Source organism: Bos indicus x Bos taurus, chromosome 18 (genome assembly GCF_003369695.1).
Source record: "Bos indicus x Bos taurus breed Angus x Brahman F1 hybrid chromosome 18, Bos_hybrid_MaternalHap_v2.0, whole genome shotgun sequence".
In the NCBI taxonomy this organism is placed as follows: Eukaryota; Metazoa; Chordata; class Mammalia; order Artiodactyla; family Bovidae; genus Bos; species Bos indicus x Bos taurus.
The window spans coordinates 55,661,598-55,682,261 of record NC_040093.1 but is presented as its reverse complement, the minus strand read 5'-3'; the positions used below and the strand labels follow the sequence as shown (position 1 = coordinate 55,682,261).

The 20,664-nt window shown below is 44.7% G+C and overlaps 1 protein-coding gene across 1 annotated transcript in view; it reads left to right on the top strand.

Moving 5' to 3' along the window:
- Nucleotides 1-20,664, top strand: part of CDH13 (cadherin 13) — a 1,016,229-nt gene that overhangs the window by 981,596 nt on the left and 13,969 nt on the right. The window contains exon 11 of the mRNA XM_027513936.1: nucleotides 4,581-4,723. Coding sequence (XP_027369737.1) covers nucleotides 4,581-4,723 — 143 coding nt within the window. The remainder of the gene's footprint in view (nucleotides 1-4,580; nucleotides 4,724-20,664) is intronic.

The window sequence follows — 20,664 nt, the reverse complement described above, 5'->3', positions numbered from 1 at the left end:
ACCTATTTCCCATGAAGTGATGGGACCGATGCCATGGAGGATAATTACTTTGTAATATTTTTAAGTCTAAAATAAAAGCAAGGATTTTGCTATCCCATGCTGAACAAATGCGCATCTTCAGTGTGGTGGAAGTGAACCCAGGAAACCTGCAGAGTGGTCCTGTCAAAGTCTCTCTCTTCTTCCCACCAGCGCTGAGACCCCCAGAGAGCTGGGCCTCTGGCTTGGAAGGCCTCTGGCCTGGCAGCTTCCTTCCCCGCTCTGCCAGGGCCCTGCCAACAGTAAGCCCGCTTCCCAGAACAATGCAAGCCTGGAGCGTGGTTAGATGGCCCCCGCCCCGCCTCCCCACTGGCCTGATCTACCGATCAGCCTGGCCTGCGTCTTTGACACTGACACCTGGAAGAGGCCAAGCCTTGGCAAGCTCATGAGCAGCTCCTGTGAAGCTACACAAGGCTGAAAGGAGTCTTGTTTTTTAATTTGATTTTTCTTCCCTTATAACAAGTAAAGTTCCCATCACAGACAAATTGCCTGGAAATTCCTATTTAATTAGGCGTGTGCATTTTTCAGGCCTAGAAGCACAGAAAATGTCCTGCACACCAGTACTCTTGCGCCAAAAGGTTATTAAAGAGACAGCTTTGAAAATGCAGAAACATACATAGAGTGCCTGGCCAGTCAGTCTCAAGGGCTCATCGGCCAGGAGGTGGGAAGGGCAGGCTGGGTGACGAGTGCTGGGCTTTCTTCCCCTCAGGGGTAGACGCGCCAGGGCTGGGGAGGGGCACAGCTACCTCGGGGGGCTTCCACAAGGTCTGAGTTTGGAGGCCACGGATTCAGGGAAAACAGCGCTGGGCACTCGGGAATTCTCAGTAAATGGAATGACCCCACCCTGCCCTCTCCATGGCTGCAAACCTGAGCAGATGCAGGAAGAGGGACATCCAGGAGATCTGGGGTCCAGGCGGACCTCTCCAGTATCTCGGTGGGAAGAGGCAACAGAGAAAGTCCATCAACTAACAGAGGAGGACAAGGGGCCCAGCAGGCGTGCAATTAAACAGCACAGTGGTGGAGACCTGGTTGCTTTTTCATATATACATAATTTTTTATTTATTGAATTAGTTTTAGCTGTGTTTAGTCTCATTGCTACATGGGCTCTTCTCTATTGGTGGCGAGCGGGGGCTACTCTAGTTGTGGCGCTCAGGCTTCTCGTTGCGGTGGCTCCTCTCGTTGTGGAGCACGGGCCGGGGGGTGAGAGGGCCTCAGTGGTTGCAGCTCCCGGGCTCCAGAGCACAGACTCCATAGTTGGGGCACACGGGATCCTGGTTCCTCAGCACGTGGGGTCTTCCGGGACCAGGCGTCAACTTTGTGTCTCCTGCATTAGCAGGCGGATTCTTTATCACAGAGCCACCAGGCAAGCTCCCAGACATGGTTATTTTTCAAAGAAAATAAAATAGTGGGGTATTATCCTGTAAAACCACTCAAGCTCCTGCTTTCACTGGGAACGCAGTAGGTACAGACCTAAGCCACTGGGCATCGTTCTCAGGGGACAGCTTCCAGTCAACCAACCTCTGTAAGCTTTTCATTCATTATAAGTCTTCCCTACACAAGAAGCCAACATGCTCATTATAGTGCGAAACTGCAGCAATGGAGGGCCAAAAACAAAGACAGGAGAATAAAAGAGTGTTCTTAGCCAATGTGGAACGCTAGATTACTTAATCCAGTTTTTATTTATAATATGAACTCTGAGTTAAGTAATCAGGGAACAAATTACAGTCCATTTAAATTTTTCATGATTTCAAATATATTGAACCACCACAAATCACTCCTGGGTCAACCATGAACTTGTTACCCTGTACAATGGGAAACAAATGTCACCATTCTTCATGCTTTCCATTTGCTTGATGTTCCAACCGAAAAAGAAAGAATGAAGTAACATCCCACGGGCAGCCACCTGCTCTGGGCGCTCCACTCCACCCAGGGAATGCAGAGCGGCCAGTACCTGGTCCTGGGCATGAACACACTGTATCCTGGTTAGGCTCCAGTGCCTGGAACCTGGCACACCCGTGTTGAGTTCCATCTCGGCTGCTTCTCAGCTGTGCCGCTTTGGGCAAGTGGCTAAGCCTCTCTGAGTCTTGGTTATCTCATCTTCAGAGAGGGATGACACCCACTTCATCGGGTTGCTGTGAAGCACAGAAGTCACTGTGGTGCCCTCTGTGAATGGCGAGCACAAAGCCAGGTTCAGCGAGCATGCAGTAACACAGCCAGCTCGAACCTCCTGACATTGAGACACTGATGAAGGCCTTGAGAAGCTGCGAAAGTGGCAGACCTATGAGGCCCATACGCCGCTCTTACAGGCATTTTCATCCATGCGTGTGCCCAGCAAGGACGAGAGGATGGAGCGACTAACCCTTCTAACCAGGGACTCAAAGCAGGGCGCCGGTGGGGGGCGGGCAGAGGACACACGTCAGACGGGTCTTAGCAGATAGCATCTTGCCAGGTGGAAGTGCAAATTACTATCAAACTGAAAGGCGGATGTTTTTAAAGCAGTTCACTCTCAGGAGTAATATATACATTTCTTCTGTTTTGAAGAAATATGGAAATGATAACTGAGGCATTGAGAGTGGTGAGAAAACCTCCGTTAGCCTCGTTCATTCTCTCCATCTGTTCCCCGTCACAGCTTCAAAGCCTTGTTTCCCCAGGGCTCACCAAGTCACGCATTTCCAAAACACTCTGGGGGACTCAGCGGGTCACATCAAGAGAGCTCACTGGGCCCGGCCCAGTGGCCACTGGCACACACAGTGGCCACTTGGAGTCAGGCCTTGCTTGACCTTCACAGCCACCACTAAGGCCACTGGGATTGTCCCACCTAACAGAGGAGGAAATGGATTCACAGAGAATCCGAGTCTTCTTCACTCCAAAGTCTCTACCTTTAACCCCACTGTGATGCTGAAGACATGTGCAATTGGGCAAAGCTTGTGTGGAGGTTAAGGGCAGGGCCCTGGCTCAAAGTTCAGATCCCAACATTGCTGCACACTCGCCGTTGACCTTGGCAAAGGCATTTATCTCTCCAGGTGTGTGTTTTGTGGGGGGTGGGGGGGTAGAGTTGTTTTTGTTTTGATTTGGTTTGCTTTCCCACTGGAATAATATTTATTGTTTTCCTTGGCAAAAAGTCAAAGTGCTAAATTTTTTGAAAAATAAAACATCCTACTTAAGTTTTTTTTTTTTTTTTTTAATATACAAGTTGGTTTGAAATGGCCAAAGTTCAGGAAAAACTAAGAAATCTACAGCCTGTAGTTTAATGATAGAAAAAATAAGACAATCACAGGGTCTGTAGCATCTAGCATCCTCTTAGCTGCCTACATTTCCCTAGCCACCCAGGTCAAAGACAAGACTCTCATTCAAAGACAAACAAGACAAGACTCTCATCTCTTACTTACTGTACCTTTCCACTGCTTGAACTTCTCACAGTGAGCATGTGTTACTTTTATAACAGCCTCAAAAATAAGAAGAACATTCTTTCTAATTTTTATTTTGTATTGGAGTGTAGTTGATTAGCAATGTCACGTTAGCCTTAGGTACACCACAAAGTGGTTCAGTGATACATATACATGTGTCTATTCTTTTTCCAATTTTTTTTCCCATTTAGGTGACTACAGAACACTGAGCAGAGTTCCCTGTTCTATACAATAGGCCCTTGTTGATTAGCTATTCTAAATGAAGTAGTGTGTATAGAACATTTTAAAATTCTCTGATGGTTTCCCGTCTATCTAGAATTCAAACCCCTTAAATGATTCAGGTTCTTTGTAATCTGTCCCTCCAAATTCACTTCCTTTCAGCTTCCCCTGGAAAAGCTATGATCCAACTACAACCATCTACCTTCCGGTCCCTAAATATTTATTCATTCAACAGCTATCTATTGAGTGTCGTTTATGTGCTAAGCAGTGTTCCAGGAGATGGGATCATGACAGTAAACGGATATCCTTGCTACTGTGAAACTAATATTTTAGTGCCTATCTCTGTTCCATGTTAATTCATAGTCTTTCCCCGACGTGTCTGTCCTCTCATTCTGTGACAATATCCCCCCATTCCCTGACAACACCCCCCCCATTCCATCTGTCAGATGCCGCATCCTCTGTGAGGACCCCACAGTCACCCTCCATCACAGGTAATTCCTCTTCTCCCAGGCATCCGTGTGCCCTGCCCGTACCTTCATGACAGTGCTTCTCCCAGCTGGTCTGCATACAAGATGCATCCAACGTGTAAAAGGGGGGAAAAAAACTGGACTTGAACTCAGGAGACAGGCTGTGAACCCTGCCACTGTGACAGCTGGGCAGACATGAGCTCCTTCCTTCCAGGCTTGTCACAAGGATAAAGGAGGTGCATGTACAAAACACTCAGCACAGAGACAGCCCGGAGTTAATGGTCAGTCATTACTTTCTGGATGAACAACTGCACTCTAACGATGTTTTTGGATTTGTATTAAAAATTATCTGGCAGCTAGCATGGGAGCTTGTGCCCAGCACTCTGTGAACATTTTTTGAATCTATTTTGAATACAATCTGTCATTGTTTGGGGATTTTTTTTTTTTTCAGGTATTCCGTTTACAAGGATCCTGCAGGCTGGCTGAATATCAACCCCATCAACGGGACTGTGGACACGACTGCACTGCTGGACCGCGAGTCCCCGTTCGTCCACAACAGCGTCTACACTGCCCTCTTCCTGGCAACTGACAGTGGTGAGCAAATTCTTAAACTCCAATAAGTGTGTATTTTCAGTTCTAAATATATCTTTCAGTTCAGTCAGTTCATTTCAGTCACTCAGTCGTGTCCGACTCTTTGCCACCCCACGAATCTCAGCATGCCGGGCCTCCCTGTCCGTCACCAACTCCCGGAGTTCACTCAAACTCTTGTCCATCAAGTCGGTGATGCCATCCAGCCACCTCATCCTCTGTCGTCCCCTTCTCCTCCTGCCCCCAATCCCTCCCAGAATCAGGGTCTTTTCCAATGAGTCAACTCCTCACATGAGGTAGCCAAAGTACTGGAGTTTCAGCTTCAGCATCAGTCCTTCCAATGAACACCCAGGACTGATCTCCTTTAGGATAGACTGGCTGGATCCCCTTGCAGTCCAAAGGACTCTCAAGAGTCTTCTCCAGCATCACAGTTCAAAAGCATCAATTCTTCGGTTCTCAGCTTTCTTCACAGTCCAACTCTCACATCCATAAATGACCACTGGAAAAACCATAGCCTTGATTAGACTGACCTTTGTTGGCAAAGTAATATCTCTGCTTTTCAATATACTATCTAGGTTGGTCATAACTTTTCGTCCAAGGAATAAGTGCTTTTAACTTCATGGCTGCAATCACCATCTGCAGTGATTTTGGAGCCCAAAAAAATGAAGTCTGACACGGTTTCCACTGTTTCCCCATCTATCTCCCATGAAGTGGTGGGACCAGATGCCATGATCTTAGTTTTCTGAATGTTGAGCTTTAAGCCAACTTTTTCACTCTCCTCTTTCACTTTCATCAAGAGGCTCTTTAGTTCCTCTTCACTTTCTGCCATAAGGGTGGTGTCATCTGCATATCTGAGGTTACTGATATTTCTCCCGGCAATCCTGATTCCAGCTTGTGCTTCTTCCAGCCCAGCATTTCTCATGATGTACTCTGCATATAAGTTAAATAAGCAGGGTGACAATATACAGCCTTGGTGTACTCCTTTTCCTATTTGGAACCAGTCTGTTGTTCCATGTCCAGTTCTAACTGTTGCTTCCTGACCTGGATATAGGTTTCTCAAGAGGCAGGTCAGGTGGTCTGGTATTCCCATCTCTTTCAGAATTTTCCACAGTTTATTGTGATCCACACAGTCAAAGGCTTTGGCATAGACAATAAAACAGAAATAGATGTTTTTCTGGAACTCTCTTGCTTTTTCCATGATCCAGTGGATGTTGGGAATTTGATCTCTGGTTCCTCTGCCTTTTCTAAAACCAGCTTGAACATCAGGAAGTTCATGGTTCACATATTGCTGAAGCCTGGCTTGGAGAATTTTGAGCATTACTTTACTAGTGTGTGAGATGAGTGCAATTGTGCGGTAGTTTGAGCATTCTTTGGCATTGCCTTTCTTTGGGATTGGAATGAAAACTCACCTTTTCCAGTCCTGTGGCCACTGCTGAGTTTTCCAAATTTGCTGGCATATTGAGTGCAGCACTTTCACAACATCATCTTTCAAGATTTGAAGTATATCTTTACACTTTTACAATTCTTCTGTTAGGCCTAGAGATGTTCTTGGTAAGAACAGAAATGCGTGAGGGCAGGGAAGCAAAGTGCATAAACACACAGTGAATCAGTAAAACCCCCAAGTCCTGGAGTCCCTGGGTCTTTGTCTAGATAGAGGTCAGAGCAGTGAGCTCACCCTGTTCCGTCTCCGGCAGGCACCAAGGCTCAGAAGCCAAGCTGATGTCCTTCATCCTGGCTCCTGTTCTCATCTACTGGGACAGTTCTTTTCCCTAATGCAAGTTGAAAGAAAATCCCAGGGGACATCACGGATCCTGATGATTGAACTGTCCCCACAGCTTTGTCCCTCTTATGATATACACCACAGAAAGACATCAAGTCCCCTCAGCTAGTACCTTCGTAATCACAAAACAATTCCTGTTCATTCAGAAGCTAATAATACAATATCCACAAACCAGACTCTGTTCCAGACACTGGAGATAGAGTCGTGAACAAACAAAGATCACTGTCCTCGTGCGGCTGGCACACTCATGGAGAAAGGAAGGAATCTGAGTAAAATACATAATGTGCTTTTAGGGGAAAAAAAGGAATACTATTTATGTATGAAACAGGGAAACAGGAAGAAGAGATAGCAAACAAAAGGATGCTATAGTTTTAACTAGACAGGCCTGAGAGGCTCGCTGAAGAAACATGAAGGAAGTGGGGATGGGACCCCTGAAGCAATCTCAGGGAAGAGCCAGGAGGCTGGGGGCCAGAGCAAAGAGGGCGGTGGTCCAGGATGCGGATCGTGGAGGGTCGCGTGGGCCCCTATATGACCCTTGGCTTCTACTTTGTGTGAAATGGACACCACTGCCAAGTGCCACGATCCTGCTGCTGCTCTGTTGAGACAAGGAAATAAGACCGAAGTAGGGATACCTCTTAGGAAAACTGAGGACAGTCTAGGGAAGATGGTAGCTTGGACCAGTAATAGAGGAGGGGATGAGAAGGGGTCAGAGTCTGGAGATAGTCTGTAGATTTCAGATGCAATGCTAACAGGATTTGCTCCTGGTTGAGATGAGGGGGATAAGAATTCATTTTCAAGTTTATTAAGCTGAGATGTCTACTGTATCAATCACACAGGAAGTTTCGCTCTCCCTGTAATTCCTGGAAGCCAGCTGTTCACAGCTGAAGACTCAGTTCTGAGTCCTGTAAGTACATTGAAATAGATATTTATAGGGTTCTTTATATGTGCCTTCACTCCCCTATAATGGGTGAACTGAGACTTCTCGGAGGCTGGGTACTTCCATGCACACCAGATGGGAGAGCACATCTGAGAAGTGAGCGATCAGTGCGGCTCACAGTAGGCAGAGTGGACTCCACAGTGAGTCCACCTTAGAGTCTGGCCTTGAAAGGCAGGGAGGATGGGGTAGGTGGCGGGGTCGGAGGTGGGGTGACTGGGGCCACAGAGCGGTGGAATCTAAACTAAAAGGGGGTGTGGCTTGGGAGGTAAGAAAAGGGTTATATCCCCGTGCACAAACGTGGAGAAATGCATTTGGATGCATATGGAAAACAGCTTCAAGACAAATCGTCTGAGGAAGCAGGCACCCGAAGGACCCCACATGCTCTTGAGGAGGAAAGTGACTGATGAAAGAGCGCATGAACACTCGTCAGCAGAGAGCTGGACCAGACCCTGTGCGAGGTCCTGGAGACTCGGAGATGGACAGTACTTGTGCTCAGCAAGCTAACGAGCTACCTGGCGAGTTAGACTAGCAAGCAGCAGATGACCAAAGAACATCACAGCTGTCCTACGGGAATTAACCAGAGGAGCTCCAGACCATCCAGTCTCAGCGGTGGTCATGGGGAGCTTCTTGGTTGAGGGGATCTCTAACCCGAGTGATGAAGGATAAGTTGAGGAAGGGCAAGGCGTTCTGCTAGAAGCCTGAAAGAAAGTGGATATGTGAGACCCTGAAACGTTGCTCAGTGTGACTGGAGGCTCCAAATTTACAGAGATAAGGGAACTGGATCTTGTGTGGAATGCCCAGCTCCTATCACATGCCGGACTTTGAGCAGGCACTCATGTATCTGTGCAATAGATCATACATTAGGTCATTCTCCATAGGCCATGCTGAGAAGCTTGATTTGATTCTCAAATTCCTCCAGGATAACTGTACTTTAGGAAGGTAACCCCCATGGCAGTGTGGAGAATCAGTCAGGTCATGATGAGACATGAGGTAAGAAGGTCCTAGAGAGCCATGGAGAAATCAAGGTAAGAGAAGAGGTGGAAGTAGTCTGGGTGGACAGAGTCTAGAGCTGGGAAACACGTTGAAAGCCATCACTTGTATCTTAGTTAAAGGGATCGTGCAGCCTGGTGGCAACAGAAGCAAATTAGAAAGGGCGAATCCAGAAAACATCTGGATGTAAGAAACAAGGCTTTGAAAACAACCCATACTCAACATGAAACAGAAAAAGGTGATAGTAAGTTTCTAGTCAGAAATCTAGTCCATTAACCGAAACAGAACTGGTTTCAGAGGACTGTTGCCGCAGTGTCTGTGTGGGGTGGATGCTGAGATGAACCCATGAGATGCTGCAAGGCAGGATGAAATAGAGGCCAGGAGGCTTTTCTCAGGGACTCACGATGCAAGAGAGACGGGCACCATCAGAGCAGATATGTTTTGTGGAAGGAGCAAGTCTAGACAGGGATCAGCAGTGGAGGACAACAAGCCAAGGAGGTTTAAAATGCTGTTCTAACAAATGGTGTCAGTGAGGATCAGCTGAAGTAATGATGTCAGAGTTCCGAGAACCACATAAATGTATCTGTACATGTAGAAAAAATTCTCAGCTAAGAACACCATGAAGGAAGTTTGAATACTTTATGCAATTAGTCATCCAAAAAAAAACCTAGAAATGAAGTAAGCTTTAATTTTTGCCAGAGACAGGTGTGACTGGGCAAGCTGCTTATGGATTCTGAGATTCAGCTTCTACTTCTACAAAATAAGGAAGATAATTTCTGCTTATAAGGTTGTTGTGAGAGGATAAAGTGCTGGGCCCTCTACAGTTCCCATCAAGAGTCATGGTGAATGTTCAATAAATGTCAGTCCCACACCAGTGGGGTTATAGGAAGAAAAGAATGGACCTCAAGGAATATACAGTTTGAAATGTATTTCTTCTCTAACTCCATTAATGCTAATATCAGGCAAGGAAATTCAAAATCTGGCATCACAGATGTTTCCAAAGTTTAGAAACGTCCCTGAAGATGGAGTGGTAAATAAAAAACAGGTTGGCATCACTATACAGAGCCATCATTAGAGATGATAATCTCAAACAAGGCCCAAAAGACTTAGAGCAGAAAAAGAGAATAAATTTAAAAGACCTCATAAATCAGAGAAACTTTTGTTTAAAGTCTCCTTGTCATTCACAAAAACCTTATCTCTGGGTATTATGTTCCACCAGGAAAAACCAACACTTACCTGTGAGATCAAAGCTAATAGTACTAACAGATGTCTCAATGTTAAACAAATTAAGAATTTTTACTAATTTTATAGAAATTCAGTGTATTTGATGGGATGAAAGTATAATGAATTTTTGTCGTGAGGGTAGCTAAAGCAAAATAAATTCTCTTCAAACAAGGAGTCAAGGGCTTCCCTGGTAGCTCAGCTGGTAAAGAATCCACCTGCAATGCAGGAGACCCTGGTTTGATTCCTGGGGAATCGGGAAGATCCCCTGGAGAAGGGATAGGCCACCCACTCCAGTATTCTTGGGCTTCCCTGGTGGCTCAGTTGGTTAAGAATCCGCCTGTGATGCTGGAGACCTGGGTTCGATCCCTGGGTTGAGAAGATTCCCCTGGAGGAGGGCATGGCAACACGCTCTAGTATTCTTTGCTGGAGAATCGCCATGGACAGAGGAACCTGGTGGACTGCAGTCCGTGGGGTCTTAAAGAGTCGACACTACTTGAGCACAGCACAAACAAGGAGTCCCTCAGGAATTTATGCCAAAACATGTCGATAAAGTACATGGCTGTGGGAACTTTCTGGTAGGATATAGTAGACCCAATGTCCCTACTGCAAAAACTAGGAAAATGTGGCTAGATCACAAAAGTCTTCATTGTAAAGGCATCAGAGAGCTGCAGATGCAGTGACACCTAAATCAACTAAGAACTGAAACAGAAAAAAGGGAAGAACTGTTCTAAAAAGAGTATACGGCCCCCAGCCATTTTTTCCTCTTGGGGGCCATTTTGGATTTTGGGCAAGGATCAGGCTTGATCCAGGCAAGGCCTAGGATGGAGAGAAATAAATGAGAAATACTTGTAACACTTATGTGACTGGTGTGACAAAGTGAAAACCTGAGGGCCCTTAAGCACACGGTTATAGATAAATGCCTTTTAAAGGGCAGAGTGAAATCTCCCAGGGTCTCACTGAAACAAAGACCTAACAAAGCAAGCAAACTCACCTTAAACACACAGCCACTCTCTCTTTAAAGCATTTGCCATGTTTTGAAGCTACAGGGGACTTGTATGCAGAAGACACCAGGCAAAGAAGAAGGGGTAAGGGATTTGAACAGATATTCACTACGAGAGATATACAAATGACAGTAAATGTATGAAGAGATGCTCAACACTCATCAAGGAAAAAAAACTATGCAAATATAAATTAAAACACAAATTAATCAAGGAAATACAATGACATTCCAAACTCGGCACACCTACAAAATGACTGAACTGAAAAGATGGGGAATGCCGAGTGTTGGCAAGGGTGTGAAATCACTGGGACTCTCCCATCCAGCTGGGAGAAGTGTGGTCTGGTACAGCCACTCGGAAAGCTGCAAGTATCAAATACCACTGAACGCATGCATCCCCTGTGACCAGGAATCACATGCCTCGCTGTACATCCACCAGAAACGCATGCGTCTCTTCACCGAAACCCACACACCCGAGTGTAACTCCCAGCACCATTAATGCTAGCTCAAAATTGGAAACTATCCAAATGCCCAACAAATGTAGAATGAATGAATGGTACATTCACACAATCGGGTCTATACAGCACTGAGCATGAATGACGTGCAGCTATTGACAGCAAGGGAACGAATCTTGCAAACAACATTGAGCAAAAAGAAGGCTGAAGCAGAGGATCACATACTGAATGATTCCACTTATATCAAGGTCGAACAAGCCAAACTAATTCTTCCTTCAGCATTACTTAAGGGACTTTTTTTTACCTGAAGTGTATGGTTAGTTCACAATGTTGTAAATAACTATATATATAACTATAAAAGAGTATATATATTCTTTTACAGATTCTTTTCGCTTATAGATCATTACAAAATACTGAGTGTATTTCCCTGTGCTATATAGAAGGTTCTTACTGTTTATCTGTTTTATATATGGCGCTGCGTATCTATTAACCCCAAAGTCCCCATTTGTGCCTCTCCCCACTCTCCTCTTTGGTACTCATAAATTTGTTTTCTATGTCTGTTTCTGTTTTGGATATAATTTCATTTGTATCTTTTTTTTTTTTTAGATTCCACATATAAGCAATATCATATGATATTTGTCTTTCTTTGTCTGATTTAATTCACTTAGTATGATAATCTCTAGTTTCACCCATGGTGCTGCAAATTCACTCATTATTTCGTTCTTTTTTAAGGTTTAGTAATATTTCATTGTGTATGTATATTACATCTTCTTTATCCATTCATCTGTTGACGGACTTTTAGGTTGCTTCCATGTCCTGGCCATTGTACATAGTACTGCAATGAACATCCAGGAGCATTTATCTTTTCAAATTATGGTTTTCTCTGCATATATGCCCGGGAGTGGGATTGCAGGATCATATGTATAGGTAGTTTTGTAAGGAACTCCTTGTATACATTGGACTCACTACCTGGGTGTGTTCAGATTTTGCAGTTTCTTCAAGCTGTGTCATTACAGAAAATGAATGTTTCTATATTTCAATACAACTTAAGAAATATATATATATATATAAAACTACACAGAAAGCATGTCCCTGGTCCACTGTGCTTTCTCCAGGAGACTGTAACCATTCACGTGTTCTCTGAGTACCTGGTCCCTAGAGCTAGACTCTCAGCGTCTTGTCATCCTAAGGAAGGACAATCCCCAGCTGCTGGAGGGCAGGGGGCAGGTGCCAGGAGAGTGGAGGACAGGAGGTCTGAGAGGGAACGAGGCGAAGTGCAGTCTGCAGTCCTGTAACACTTAGCAAAAAGCAGAGTGACGCCATGATAGCTCCTGCACAAGCTCTACTCATTCGGTTCAGAACAATGGGAAGGCAGTGCCAAACGAGAATCTTTTGCAAACCTCTTAGAGACTAGAAGCTGTGAGATCAGAATGGAGGAATGCAAAAAAAGTCAGAAGCAGGGCTGCAAATCTATCCTGAGTTAAAAACTCTTTAACAGAAGAGTTTTAGAGAAACATTTAGAAGTTTTAGAAGAGTTAAAGAGAAAACTCTTTAACAGAAGTTAAAAACTCTTTGGACCTGTTTGCTTGCAGCTCCGGTGTGAGTCTATGTAGATTCTAGAATAGCACTTCATAATAATATTGATAATGCCTGGGATACAGATGATTTGAGCAGGAAAAGACACAGAAAGAGGCTACAGATAGAGGCTAGGTTACAACCCACAGAACACTCGAGGATGTACAAGGCAGTTTTCGTAAACTGCTATCAATTTTAATGAGCTATAAATTACCCAACAACCTTGTTTTTTTTTATAAGTGAAAGGCTTTTGTTTGGCTAAAGCAGAACAGGCTGCTGTAGTTAAATGATTGGAAGAGTACAGCCTTTCATCCTATAGATTAATAAGGTGTGACCTTTCCTGTTGGCAAGCATTTTATCTTTAAAGATGGATATTGTCATTTACCTTATGTAGTCCAGATTTTCTGAAAAGGTTAAGACAGTGCCTTCAGAGTACAGGAACTCCTTCATTAAAGACTTAACAAACATACAATCGCTGGCCTATCTTAAGAAAGGGGGGAAAAATAATGTTAATAATGGTTAAGGAAAATACCAAGATGCAGAGAGAGAGCATTCAGGAGTGCAGTCAGATGGCATCCCTCTGGGGCTGTGCTGACAAGGAGGCAAAGCTGCAGCAATTAGCACTGGGCAAATCCCAGGTGGTTACCATGCCTGCTCAGGTAATCACCAGAAAGGTCGGATCTGAGTCTCACTGTCTTATGTGGGCTGAAAGCTGCCACAAGCAATTTCTCCTCCGAGTCCAGGAACTACCCCTCGAAAGGGGCTTGTCCTGGGCAGGAAAGGCGGAGCTGGCCAGTGCTTCTTGGCTCCCTGCCTTCTGCTCAGGACTCCATCAGGCTGGTCTTCCTGCCTCCTTCTCACCTATGACCTCAGCTTTCACTCCTTCTATTCTGAAATTGGGTAGGGTTCAGTGCATGACTGTTATTGAATGGCTGATATACCCTCAGAAGATCTTAAATTGTGACTCCAAATGCTAAAGACAAGTATTTTGCTTCAAGAAGTTCAAATGCCCTTGCTTTCCAGCACCCAGCTTATGCAGAGAGTTTAAAGAAAAAAGAAAAAAATTATCCCCATTAGTTCTTCCTAAGGCTCAGTGCATACGAAATAGTTTGAGCCAGGAAATACATACTATCTCTAGCATCTATATGAAGTCTTTATATGATTATCAAGTGTTGCATCCCCATCTATTTTCATTTAAAAGAATAAGGGGAAAAAACAAGCCAAATTATGGCTAAATTCAGCAGCATGTTTTCATTACTTAGCAACTTGTATAAAGTATGTTTGAGTCTGTCGGTGAAAAATGTGCTGTGGGCAACCAAGAAAACAGACAGAGAACCAAGTGTAACAGCTGTACAATTAAAATGGAATAGAGTAAGATCATGATTTTTCATGAGCTAAGATCTATCATGTCCTAACCTGTCTTTTCCCTCAGTCTCCTATATAATAGATGATCTGATAATGCCAGCCCATCAAAATTGAAATACTGTACAAAGGACTTTTAAATTGATTCAAAAAGAAAAAAAGTAATTTGGCCCCATAAGTGGAATGACCACTGAACTACTGGATAACAACAGCCCCCAAACTGGGGATGACGGGGGAATCTGAACTTCAAAATGATGCCTCCATTTATCGTCTTTCTCTTTCTGTAGATCAACCAAGCCTGCATGGGGGATGTAGTAAAATTATTTAGATTAATTCTACTTAAAAATTGCTAGTTTGGATAAAATCAAGCCATTAGTTATGATGGCAACCCAATTAAGCCAGTTTAACACCCCTTATCTCAGCTGTTATAGTAATTGAGGAAGAAAAATACATTGAAGACCCAGCCATCATTCCTCGTTACTTCAAGTACCAGTAAAATATCAATCACGTTGAAAATACTAGCTCAATTTTGTCACTGACAAAATGGCCCAATAAAAGAACTCTTGAGATCTGGTAATAGAAGGGCTGTGATCAGAGCCATGTGTAGCAGCAAGTACACTCCACAGAGAGGGGGCCTGGCACTCTGCTCCCCTCAGAAGGAGCAGCACCCCAGCTTAGCTGAGGGCCGGCTCAGCCTGTCTCCCCACCTACAGGGTGCAGATAAACACCTGCCCTGCTGTGCTGTTACAAGGACGGGAAATCCTGAATGCAAACTTCCTGGTGACTTATAAGTCCTTAAATATTATAAAATTTAAATATTTAAGTGAACCTACTTGAGGTGAGTCACAGACTGATTTTTCTAAACGTATCATTACAAAGTCATCAGTATCTGAAGCAAACTATGAAGTGTCATCTGATGACTATGCTAGTGATGGTCTGAACATTTTTCTAGAGAAGGGACGGGCTGCAGAGCCCTCTACTGAGAGTAGGGCTCTGAATCAGAAAATTAGCCAGAAAATGCTGCTTTCTCCATGGGCATCAATGCATGGAGCTTGTTCTGTCTGAATGGGGAGAGGTAAGCTAACCTTCATCTACCTGACGGCAGGACATTTCCACGCTGACCAGTCAAATCAACCATCTTAAACATAGTGTTTTCAAACATTCATTGTGGGGAAAAAAACTGATTTGGGCATTAGAATGCTGTCTGCAAATGCCCATCTCTGCCAGATCAATTCATCCTGCCAAGAGGTCTCTTAGCTCCTCCTCCTTGGTGTTCCCTCTTCCCCAGCTTGGGTAATAGCGTCACCATCTGCATGGTCCCCAAGTAGAGCCCCATCCCCACTGACGCTCCTCCCCCATCACTCCCTGTCCCGCCTCTGCTCTCGCATCCCCACAGCCCTCACCTAAGCCCCCACTGTCGGTCCTTGTTACTGCCCCAGCCTCCCAACTGCTCCTCCCTGCCCTCCCTCCGCACTCAAGTCCTCTCCTCTCCCTGCCTCCAGCACCCCGGCTTTCATCAAGGCCAACATCCAGCTGAAAAGTCTATGACCGCTTCTTCCCACAACTTCTAGCCACAGGATTTCCTCCTCCTAGAAGAACCTTCTCCAGCCATCTTTTTATGGAGACTTCTGAGCTCTCCCCAGACAGTTAATTACTCCACGTCATAAGCTCCCGTGATATTTTATCCTCACTTCTCTTCCTGCACTTACAGTGTTATCTTGCATCAGTTTACATATCTGTCCCTGCCACATGGTTAGTATTTCAACAATAGACACCCTGCACGGTTGACTTTTGTGCTTAGCCAACCCAGCACAGGGCAAAGTCACAATAAATAATTATGGGCTGAATGAATGAAATGAAACTGTCACGTTTAGAAACGGCCTCCAAATCAATTCTTCCCCTATTTTTGCCTTGTCTTTGGTTTCTGTAAGATGGAAGCAAAAAAGCCAAACGCTGGAATTTAAAAAAAAAAAAAAAAAAAACCGTTTCAGCTTTCAAATTATTTCTCCTCCTAAAGAATTGAGTCTGAATTATGTGAATAATCGCCTCAGTTCTACATCAAGTATTAACCATGGAAACCTGACGCTGTAGTTTGCAAATCTATTTTCTACCAAGTTTTTGGTTGGTTTACTACTAAATGTTTTCAGCATATAAAATGAGATTGGCAAGATCTCTATTAACACAGCAATAAAAAAAAATGCTTATGAATTAAAAAGCGACAAGATTCTTGGCTTACAGGGCACATGCCAAAAAAAAAAGCGGACCTGTAAAATAGTGATCCTGCAGAGCCATAGTAAATAGAACATAGGGATGAACTGAGTAATATGAAGGGTCACCCTGCAGAGAGGGGTCCTGGTTCGCTCCCTCTTGTGAGCACAGGTGAATGTAGCTTAGAGCCCTGCTCACATGAAATAAAAGACCTGGCATTGCTTTGCTCACAGCTACTTGGCAAAGGTTCAAGAGATGCCCAGACGTGCAGAAGGACCTGGAGGGGAGTAGAGTGCCCCCACCAGTCACCTTGCCCTAACAAACACACCTCAGAATCCAGCAAGGGCACCCAGCCTTCACTTAGTGGCCACATGTGAACTGTGGTTCCCCATGAATTCACCCATCCTCCCGATTTTCCTCCCAGAATTTGGGCCTCAAGCTTCCTTGAGATGCTCAGCTCAGGTCTCCCTCTTGGTCCCTGGAGTGGACTCCCTGCTCTGAATTCCACAGATACTCCCTCCCACATACACACTTGTTTCTCCCCCAGGTGGGGGAAGGGAGGACACTGCTCTCAGAATAGAGGGAAACCTATGGAAATGCAAACATATGTGATTGTAAGTATGGAAAGAGCAATTTTCAAATCAACCTAAATTAATTCAAAACTCAACCCAGGGAGTTCAGGCTTTTTGAGCATGAGCCACCCGTTCTCCTTGAGCAGCACTTTCCAATAAACACTGAATTTTCCTTTACCACAGATAATAATAATAATTTTTTTTAAATCTACCAGCTACCTATTCTAATAGGACATGACAGAGAATAGTCCTGATGCTCAGAGTCTGGGGAGCTCAGAAACGAGCTTTCTGTCTTTCCCTCCTCTCACTTTCTCTTCCTGCATATTATTCTCCATTGCAGGCAGCCTCAGTCTGCACACTATTCCCCATACGGAACCACCTAGATGCATGATCAGTGTTAAGACACGTGCTGCACACATCTAGCCCAGAGACCGGAAAAGCCTACTGCCTTCCTGCACTTCTCTGAGCTCACTTCCAGACGTTCTGGCTGAGATTCAACCTTCTTTGCATGTGAAGCCAGCCCAGCCAACTGTGGCAAGACCAGGGAGCCTATTCTTCTACAGGCACTCTCTTGAGGAGATGCACTGGGGTCTGATCTTATCGGTCTAGGGATCTCGTAATGCGTGAAAATCTGGTCTCTCAAATGCAGTTGTTCATAGCAGCATTGTTCATAACAGACTAAAACAGGAACAACCCAGATGTCCATTAGCTAGTGAATGGATAAAGAAAACATGGTCGATCAACAAAATGGAGTATTATTCAGCTATAAAAAGGAATGAAGTACTGATTCTTGGTATAACATGGAGGAGCCTCAGCGATACCATTTGGGGACTTTTCTGGTGGTCCAGTGGATAAAACTTTGCCTTCTCTTGAAGGGGCTGCAGGTTCAGTTCCTGGTTAAGGAGCTAAGACCCCGTGTGCCTCTCAGCCAAAAAAAAAACAAAACATAAACCAGAAGCAATATTGTAACAAATTCATAAATACTTTTTTAAAAGTTGTGTGTTGTTTAATTGCTGGGCCATATCTGACTCTTTTGCGACCCCATGGACTGTATGTAGCCCGCCAGGCTCCTCTGTCCACGGGATTTCCCAGGCAAGAATCCTGGAGTGGGTTGCCATTTTCTTCTCCAGGGGATCTTCCCAACACAGGGATAGAACCCACATCTCCTGCATTGGTAGGTGGATTCTTTATCACTGAGCCACCTGGGAAGCCCTTTTAAAATGGCGCACATCAAGAAAAAAAAACTGTAATAAATAAATAGAATTAGATAATGGTGGTAGTTGCAGAACTCTGCAAATTTACTAAATATCGATTCTTTGTAAAAACAAATAGAGAAAAGAAAGTAGAATTGGAAAAAAATTTTTAATCCCTGTATAACTTTTGAATTTACATTTCTGTTTCTGATTATCACAGTAATCATGGTTATTATAAAGGAGATTGAAAAGAGAAAAGTATTACTTTAATGTTAATTACCTGGAGAGATAATCACTATTTAGGTTTGGGTATATTTCTTCCTAATCTTTTTCCTAATCATATATATCTTTTAATTAGTGTCACACTGTTTTTGTCTGTCACTGACAAGTTAGATATATATATGTGCATCTTTTGAATAATGGAACTATCATAAAATCTCAGTGTTTTTTTTTTTTTTTTTTTTTTGGCTAAGTGAAAATCCTATGTGGTCAGCATTCTGCATAAAATGACATCCCCATAACCCTAACCCTAACCCGGCCCTGCTTCTCATTACACCCACCCAGTGCCAGGAGACTCAGGTGTGACACGTGCCCTTGGGTACAGACCTTAGCTCCACCCACCTTCAACAGAAAGCAGTATATTGTTGGTGATTTAAGTACCAAAACACACAGATTGTTTTTCACCGCTTCTGCCAATTCTTGATGCCAACCACAGCGCCAGAACTCCTAAACTTGGAGCTCCACAGTCTGGCACGGACGGTGGGTTGTGCTGAGACCACCGGTCATTCCACTCACTTCTGGAGCTTCCTCAGCATGCACAGCATGGGAACACTGTGTCTCAGGGGCCGCAGTCCTCAGACAGGTGACACAGCACCAATGGTCACAGCGCCGTGGACAATTACTTCATCTTCTGAGTCCCAGTTTCCTCTTCAGGAAAAATGAGGGAAGACTGGAGGGTAGAGCCCCACGTGCTTAAACAGCAACCTCTCTGGTTCGCTTGGACTTTTAGAAAATGTACAGCTCCACCCCAACACACCTAGAACACAAAGGTCCAAGCCTCGACACTGAACCAAGCAGACTGAGGGTTTGGCCAGGACGGCTGGCACGGACACAGGATGCCAACTCGTCCAGCTCTCGAGGAGATCATCACCACCAAAGTGAATAGCACAAGTTAAATTGTCTTGTTTCAAAATCCAGCCGCAGGATCAGTTTGGTCCTAAACTGATCGATTTGTGAAGTATTATAAGCTGCCAGTGCCGAGTGGGAATGACAAAGCCAGAAATGGGAGCGAGCAGTGGTCCAGGGCACAGCTTCCTGAGGTCAGAGCATCTCTGTGGTCTTGAAGGCACAGTCCTGTTGATAAAACAGATTAGGTTATTCAGGTCCAGGAAAGAAAATGGTAACCATTACTCCCATGTCAAGCCACTGTTTGGCAGCACGAAAGCTTGAAGCAAAATGAATGACCCACCAAGATTTGAAGGCTGTGGGGAGGAAGACAGGGAGAGCTGTCTTTTAGTGGGGACAGAGTTTCAGGTGGGGAAGATGAAAAAAAAGTTCTCAAGATGGACAGCGGTGATGGCTGCACAGTGGGAATATACTTCATGCCACGGAACTGTACACTTAAAAGTGGTTAAAATGGTAAATATTATGCATATTTTACCACAATAAAAGTAGCTCATAAAAGAAGATACAAAAACAATACTAGTAATAACCCCAAATGATGGTTTGGGAATTTTAGTTTGCTTTTGTAGTTGAAATGAGAGCAATCTACGGAGTGCAAACTTGGACATGGAAAGCTAAGATTAACTCTCGTTCTAGAGAAGGAGGCCTGAGACACGGAATTCATCTGAGCCGGTGCTCAACTTCTCTGCCTCAGCCTCACAACAACTGAACCAAGGTGTCGCACATCAGAAGCTCCAACCTCGCACGGAGCCCAGGCCGCACTTCCAGTTCTCCCAGTGACTGCCAACCCTTCAGTGTGAGCCGGAGTGCATTTCCTAAGGCAGGACCATGACCTTCATCAGATTCCCAAAGGGGAACCCACCTCCCATTCTATTTAAGACCCCCTGACAGGAGTGGCTCATCTGGGGGCCATTGCATCTCCTGACATTATAAAGACAAAAGCCCTTACAGACACGGGTTCTGAGGTGGGACTTCCTCTGAGCCTTCACGCATCCCCTGAGAATGTGGCCCTGGGCTCCTCTGAGGAGCGCCCAGGACGGGCAAGTGCAGGTCTAGCTCCACATCCCGGGATTTCGCTCAAATTAAGGCTTTTCCCAGCCGTGCTTTGGTTCCGGTGTTTGGTCATGCAGAGTGGGCCCTGAGAGCTCTGGCTTGTGGACAGAAAGGAGAGAAGAGGGCTGAGGGATTTTTGTTGAGTGCCAGAGAATATCTGGAAGCTTGGTATTTCCTGGACCCCCCACAACTGCTGGAGCCGAAGGGCTCATGAAGAATCTTTACATTTTAAATTACATTTTACTTTGGGGTGGTGATTTTCCTCCATCTCATACATAGAAACTGGGAGAGGCTTTCCCTGAGGATTTTGAGAATCCACTCTTTACCTTCTTTCTCAACAAAAGACAAACAAGCTCATTTTGCTTGACTTCAGAAAAAGACATCACCAGCCTGGCCTGAGAATAACACAGGGGAAATTG